The 8,138-nt window shown below is 34.5% G+C and overlaps 1 protein-coding gene across 1 annotated transcript; it reads right to left on the bottom strand.

Moving 5' to 3' along the window:
* Window positions 1–1,112: 1,112 nt before the first annotated feature.
* Window positions 1,113–3,869, bottom strand: LOC101206329 (aspartate-semialdehyde dehydrogenase). The gene is made up of 7 exons (XM_004151094.3): window positions 3,202–3,869; window positions 2,806–2,892; window positions 2,647–2,691; window positions 2,456–2,551; window positions 2,219–2,320; window positions 1,661–1,815; window positions 1,113–1,548 (listed from the first exon to the last, which is right to left on the bottom strand). Exons 1-7 carry the CDS (start codon window positions 3,763–3,765, stop codon window positions 1,467–1,469), a joined length of 1,131 nt encoding a protein of 376 aa, XP_004151142.1. The 5' UTR covers window positions 3,766–3,869; the 3' UTR covers window positions 1,113–1,466.
* Window positions 3,870–8,138: the final 4,269 nt, after the last annotated feature.

The raw sequence follows: 8,138 nt of genomic DNA, 5'->3' as shown, positions 1-8,138 counted from the left end.
CGGTCTTAACCATGACTTTTTAAATACAATTTCATCTCAATTTAACATGAGAAGAGTGTCAATGAGAATAAATAGATAATTGCTTGCAGAGGAAATGTCTTCAAAATCTATTCTTCAACAGTAACTTTGACTCTCTTTAGAATCTTTGGATGGATATGATAAGATGTGCAAAAGAAAGAAAAAAAAACGTAATCTTGTATAAATCTTAACTTTACTAATCATGTAATTTACTAATTTACTCAATGTGAATTTGATTTGAAGAGACGACTGAGAGCATGAACACCATGAGATTTTTTTTTCTAAATTTTTTTTATCAAAATCTTTACTTAAAAAATATAATAAAAGTAATCTATTGAGAGCATGAACAAGATGGGATTTCTTTAAAGATTTTGACATTCAAAATCTAAAACAACTAAGATTCTATTAATAATTTTTAAATCTATTTTTTTAAAACAACAAGATTCTAACCACATTTAAAATTTTAATGATTTAATAAAAACTAAAATAAAATTTCTTTAATTTCTACCGTCCAAACCTACTAATACAAAATATCGTACTTTTACCCTTTTGGTTCATTTTCAAGCTAAGATAATCTTAACAAAACTTATTTTCATTGTATAGATATGTTAGATGCTAACTATTATTATCACATATTATACCTCAAAAACTCTATTAGAACACGAAGTGTAAGACAACTAATCCTCGGGAGATTATTTTAGGATTATCCATAAACGAAATCATCCGTTCTGAATTTTTGTTATTGACATTCTTTGAAACCAATTTTATTATGTAAATTAGTATTTGAACCTTAATTTTATTATATTTAAAGCAAAGTATGATTTGAAGTCAAATAGGTAAGTTAGAGAGAAACGTTAAACAAATTGAATTTGAGGTAATAAAAAAACAAAAAGAAACGTTTAGGAATTAAAATAAACAACTGATGAACCAAACTCAAAGCACAATACTAAATTTAAAAATCAAAACAAAAGTTTTTATTAGACTTTAAAAAAAAAAAAGGATTTAAAATATAGGAGGTAGCATGAGAAGTAGTTGAATAGATGAATATGAATGACCTAACATATTTTACTTCAATCTATCTCCATGATCCCAAATTAAACTAAAACACTCAATTACTTAATGTTAACTAAACATTTATTAGGTGAAATGAATACCCATCTAATCCACAACTAATATTTAAAACACATTAAATCAACGAACCATCAAACTCAGCTTCCTCATTCTAAACAACGTCAATTCCAAAATTTTTCCTTCAAACTAGACAGACACATCTAAATGCAAACTCACAACGGCACTCCACCGTTCTGCAAAATTTGCTCTAAGTCATGGATACGAAGATCAACATACGAATTTTTGCCTCCTGAGACATCCTACCATATCATAAATACCAACAATCAAATAAAGACTTTGTCTAGCAATATACCATCGTCTTTCTGCTGGGGTCAGGATTAAAGTAACAACTCGGCGATCTGAACTGCATTAAGGGCTGCACCCTTGCGAATTTGATCCCCACAGATGAAGATGTCCAACCTGCGTCCATACCATAAGAATCTTTAGCTTTGTTTCCAAATTTCAGTTAGGAAATAAACAGAAAACTACAAAGTAGGTTTTAGGTAAAACTAGTCAGTAGGGTACAACATACCCTTTATTTCCATCAAGTGAAACATCCTGTCTAATCCTTCCAACTGCAATGTCATCTTTGTTTGATACTTTCAAGGGCGTAGGAAACTGGTTGGCTTTCCGGTCGTCAATGATGACCACTCCAGGAGCATTTTTCAGAATTTCTCTGGCTGTATTCTTCATAAAACATAAAACAGAGATGTTAACTGTCACTAAGAAGAATCATTCAATCAAACATCTCTTAATAAAATCAAACCTTTTGGAATGCCAATGTACAATGAGAATATATTAGGAGCACAATTGACAAAATTATAATTAGGGCAAGGAGGTTATCTCCATTTCCAAACAGCCTTATTCATTACCACCAAGGTTGCCCTTGATTCTACATTCTATTTTCATAATTACGTTGGATCACCATTCCCCATTCAGATGTCTAGGAAGAAGTTCAAAATCATTTCGTTCTCAACAAAATAAACAAAGGAAAGGTCAAAATCAATATGGCACGCAATCGACAGATATCTCAACCAGAATCCGCATATATAATAGCACCAACCAAAACAATGTCAGATCAAAACCTTACCTCATCAAGGGGATTCTCAAATTGAAGATTTATACTCTCGGCGTGTGCACGCATGACAGGAACTCGTATACAAGTGGCAGTAACTTTAACATTTGCATCACTCTTGAGGAGCATAAAACAAGTCAGTTAGAGTAACATAGGATTCCATTCACCAAATCCAAAGAAAAGGAATCACAAAAGTTATGTATATATAGGCCAGGACGTAAGCAGTATCCATAATTCACAATCAGCACTCACCCATATTTTCCTGGTTTCTTTTACTAATTTCATTTCCTCTTCATTGTATCCATTTGAAAGAACAGATGCATTGTGGGAGAACAAATTGAAAGCATACTGCAACAAGTCAAAGAAACTGAGAAAATGGCTGTAAAAACAAAAACCCAAAACAAAGACACATAAAGATAAGAGCCATTGGAAAAGAGACAGACCTGGTCCCTAAATATATTACAAGTGGGTGGTTTTCCCTCAAGAACCTTCAGTAAAGGGAAGAGAAACAAAATAGTTTAGAACAGCAATGGAAAATAGACTAATAAACCATCAAAATATAAATGCAATCCAGATTATGAGACACAATAAACGGGAAAAACCTCACGAGTTTGTTGCACAAGCTCTTCCATTGCTGCAGCACCAGCACCACTAGCTGCTTGATATGTACTAACAACCATACGTAACACCTGCCGTTTTCAATACTCATTAACATTAAGTGTGAGCTTGAAATGAAATTTGGTTGAATGATCAAAAACCATTTTGAAAGAACCACAACCGCTAATAAAACACTAAATTTCTTGATTTCTAAGGAAATTGAGTTGTTTTCGTGTCTACTAAAAAATTTCTTCGTTGTAAGCACCATCAAGGGAACATCAAAAGACAGGGTAATAATTATTAAAGAAAAAGAAAATCTGAAACCTAAACATAGCTTGTATACCATTTGCAAACGGATGTAAACAGAAAAAGAAGAAAAATGAAAGAATGGACTTGAAGACCTTAGCGTGACGATGCAGAGGAGTAACAGCCATCAAACAGATGATAGTTGAGCAATTAGGATTAGCAATCAAAGCGCCCTTGCCATTTCCAACCTTAATCCCTTTCATAGCTTCAGGATTAACCTCCGGAATAACAAGAGGCACATTCCCATCCATCCGAAACGCAGAGCTATTATCAACAACAATAGTCCCCTTGTGAACAGCAAGCGGTCCAAAGTGTTTGCTAATGGATCCTCCAGCGCTAAAGAGAGCAATGTCCACACCATCGAAGCTGTCCGCGGTGAGCTCCTCGACAACATGGTCTTCGCCATGGAAACGAACGTGCTTTCCAGCAGAACGCTTGGAGGCCAGCATCTTGATGGAGCGATAAGGAAAATCGCGATCGGAAAGGACGGAGAGGAATTCTTGGCCGACGGCGCCGGTGACGCCAACGACGGCGAGAGAAGGAGCGTTCTCCTGATAGGCCATGCGAACAAGTGTGGAGAAGCGGGTTGGTTTAGGGTGAGGAGAAGAAGTGGAGAAGAAGAAGGAGGATGGGGAAGAAGAAGATGATAGAGCCGCCATTGTTGAGAGAGGAGAAAATGTTCAGTGGAGGTGAGGAGGCGGCCGGTAAAAGAAAAACCAGTGAATAGCAAATAAAAGTGCAATAAGAGGTTTAGGATTTGCAACCTTTTCTTCTTTTTTTATATTTTATATTTTCAACTTTTTTCTCGTAATGGTTTATTTATTAATTATTTTCTTACCATAATCGTGAGACGAAGAATGTAACTTTTCTTCTTCTCTCTAACTCACACTCATATACACGATCTCTCCAATTAAACTTAAAAGGATTCCCTCAACCTACCTATTTATTATTTTATCTAACAAATTAGTAATAATATTCATATAATTGAATTGAGTAACAAATCTTTGTTATTAATTTTATATTTATTTTCAAAGTAATACAAACATATACATATTATAATATAATGAGATGAGCGTTCATTTTACATCATTTTCGTAGTTATATAAACATTATTATGTCTCACTTCACCTCCTTTTACAACTACAACAGGGAGAGATCATTATAACCCAAGTTAGACCTCTTTTTATAGAATCTTTACAATTCTTATTTTGTAATTTCATACAGTTTAGATTCCATTCGAACTCCCCTTGCTTACCTTGGTTGAAAATTATTTTGTTCGAGAAATGACCATTGCTTTCGAGTTCGACCCCACTTACCACTAAACCTAGTTTGTCACACCTCATCCTGAGCACTTGCTTGCTTGGCCTGAGATGTGGCGTGAAGTCAACCGATATTGCTCCCCTTCTGAACAACACTAGTAGTTGACTCTGACTACTGATCTCTTACAAAGCTAAACAACTTGAGTAATTTAAGACTTATCCTGCAGAAACTAGGAGAAATAAATTTAAACAAACTTCTTACATTAATTAAAAAGTAGTCGAAGCTAGATGCCATTAATTACATACTAAATAGAAATTCAACAATTGCACTTAACCTTATCCAAAACCATGTACACAATAAGGTTTAAACTAAAACTGACCATTTGTAACTAAACTATTCACAACTTTTGCACAGCAGACTTGGAGACAACGGTCAATTTTCAGATCACGACCTCTAGCTGGAAAGTAGGAAAACATTTGGAAACGGTGAGCTAAAATAGTCCATTGAGTGACGATTTTGATAGAACATGCTTTCGAAATGATTTAACTTTAAATTGTGGTGTTTTGCGTAAACAAATCATGAAACATATCATTTAAATCTCTTTCTTATCAAACAATTTCTACCTCTCACTTACTACACCATATGAATCATAAGGTGGGCCCTCTGACAACCCTTACCTTGGTATATGATATTTGCGAGGCAGAATCCAGGCATCAGTAGTACCCCATCTCGTTATAGCTACAATGAGGTAGGTAACCTACATATATCATATTTGCATAACCCTCTTCTCATAAATCTATCCCGTTGATAGCATACATAGGTTTCTACTGAATACCTCTATCAAAGGAATCCCTATCCACATGCCATATTTTCCGAAGGGTTGCTATATACATACATCATACGGTATAGTCTAAAACATTCTAAAATCATTCTTTACTTAAATACTTATCAAACATTTCAAATTTCATGCTTTAGAAACATTTTGCTAAATTGGTAAACTCAAGTAATTCATACATCACTGCATGCTTTAAGAAAAACACTAGAATAGATAATTAGATTCAGAAATCAACTTTAAATTCATTTTATCACTCAGAGATAGTAGCTTATACCCTTGGTCTATAAACATGTCTGATCTCCTCTTTGACCTGAAATAACGAAAAATAATTTCATTTAATTTTCTTTTATCACAATGGTATCAAAGCATTACTTAAAATTTCCCAAAATATCAAAAACATCCCAAAAACACCAAAATGGCATGGTTGGCGTGCAGGAATGGGCGAGCCTTGGCCGCACGCTAACCTCACAAGAGATTTTCTGCATGCACTGGGCATGTCGTGTGCTAACCTCATGCACAGGCACGCCACTCGCCTCACTTGGCCACTTGTCTGGCATCTTGCTTTGTTCCTCGCACGTGCAACCCTTGCCACTCTTGCCTTGCATTTTACGCGTGTCTCCTTTGCACATAGGGCTGGCCGCGAGTGCCTTGCGCATGCTATGCATCCAACACCAGTCCAAAATGCTATGCTAACCTCTATTAACCAAAATGTACACTCATCTCGCCTAGCAACCCTTGGCATTCAACTATCAACCTCTACTGCCCAAAAACTCATTTTCGGTCAGGACCTTACTTCTACTTTAGAGTTTTATATCTTAAAATTCATAACTCAAATGAAAATACTTTCTTTTATAATGTTGCTCTAAATTGGTTAACTTTCTTACCTCAAATTTGCGAAGGAAAATTCCAAGAAATGAGCTTTGTAGCCCTCTAGAAGTGAACCTTGCTTAGAATCACCCGATTTCTACCCCTCCTTACTTTCTTCAACACAAACTCAACCCTCCCTTACTAAAATTAAATCGACAGCCCCAATATCAAAAAATAAACTCAAAATGGAAGCTTTTAAGAATAAGTGCACTCAAAACGCATGAGTAGTTTGAGAGAAATGTTCATCCAAAGAAGTGACCTATTTATACTGAAGTCTACATGAAACTTTATTGATACCTCCCTCAACCAAAATTTAAGTTAAGCATGCAAGGACAACTGAAGTCCACTTGACCAAGGCGGCCTCTTCATCATATCACATAACCAAAACGCCTAATGTCCAAAGACAAGTCCAAAATGACCTGCCCATCGCCAACTAACCTCTAATGACCATATCGTGAACCTCCAATGACCTTCTCTTTTCGCATAGCCTAAATGGCTAGTAACTCCAAGATTGCCGCCTACACTTGCCTTAAATGCCTAGATAACCTCCAAAGGGGTTATTTCGTATAACCTAAAGCCCAACGCCTAGCACATCTTAGAGGTTCTCTTCATCCTTTCCAACCACACATAACACCACAACTTTGCCACCTACCATGCATTATTCTCGTCCAAATAACACCTTATCATAATACTTCTCAAGATTACTTCTATGTCTTAACTTCACTTAAAACTAATCCTTTTTAACTGTTGAAAATGTTTAAATCTAATAGCCTTCAGGTTTTACATAGTGTTTTGGGTGTATTTTAATAATTATTTGGCACAGATTTGGATGACAAAATTTTCTTGTCAAATGTTGCTAAACAACCCGAGTGAGTGTTTCAATTCTTACATTCTTTCTTATTGGAATAAGCCTATCTTAACCATGATGAAGTTATTAAAAAGAACCTTATAAGGAGAATCCATAAAAAAAATGAGCAAGTAGAAAAAAAAATTGGATTGTTATGTCCAAATATTCAAACAAATTTAGAAACGAGTAAAGAACATTGTTAGGAATTGGTCACCTAGATTTTCTAGTGAGGAGATGTTTCAGGTTGAAAATGATACAGAGCAATATATTGTTGATTTTAAAAAACACACAACATGCTATAAGTCGGAGCTCACAGGCATGTCGTGTTCACATGCTATCCAATTTATTTGGTTTCTTTGAAAGAGTTCAGAAGACTATGTTAATAAGTATTTCCACAATGAAACCTTCATTTCAACATATTCTCACAGTAGTTCAACCAATTAATGGAAAGAAAAAGTGTCCCTGGAAGACCTAAAAGACAAAGGAAGAAGGCACAAGATGAAGTAAGTAATATTCATAGAGTACATAAAGAAAAGACAATAACGTGCATCAACTGTGGTAAAGAATGTCATAATGAAAGAAGATATAATGGTTAAGTTAGACAGAACAAAAGTGTAACTGATCAATCAGGGGTTAAGAGATTGAAGAAGTCTATGATAATTCTACATGTACGTGATATTTATAATACTTTGTCCAAATGAGAGGAAGGAAAGCTCTTTTAGCCTAAAGCCTAAACCCCTAACACAACTCAATCAAGCATGACTCAGTACTTTTTTTTCTCGTTTGTTAGCTTTTATTTATTAATCTTGTTTTATATTTTAAATTAACTTTAGTTTTGGTTCTACGCTTTGATGTAAATTAAACAAAATGCCTCTCATAATATACATATGAACACCAATTAAGTATGCGATCATGGGATGTTGGAAGGCTAGACATAAATAGTCTTATTCATGAAGATCAACTTTAAGATTGTGTTGTGTATAAATTGCAAATGTGTGTTTTGTGCAGATGATAGATATTTTTTGTTGACAAAATATACCTAAAAAATTAGGTAACAATTATTTGTTAGACGTATTAGAAAAACTATTTTACGTATAGTATATTGTAAATCTTTGGAACATATACTTGAATGAAATAGAGATAAAATTTCCAACAAAAAATTATAATTATAACTATTTGGGACACACAGATCCACTGATCTAACATGATCAAACAAATAGTTA

The sequence above is a fragment of the Cucumis sativus genome, chromosome 5 (assembly GCF_000004075.3).
Source record: "Cucumis sativus cultivar 9930 chromosome 5, Cucumber_9930_V3, whole genome shotgun sequence".
NCBI lineage: Eukaryota > Viridiplantae > Streptophyta > Magnoliopsida > Cucurbitales > Cucurbitaceae > Cucumis > Cucumis sativus.
This window is presented reverse-complemented; position numbering and strand designations above follow the sequence as displayed.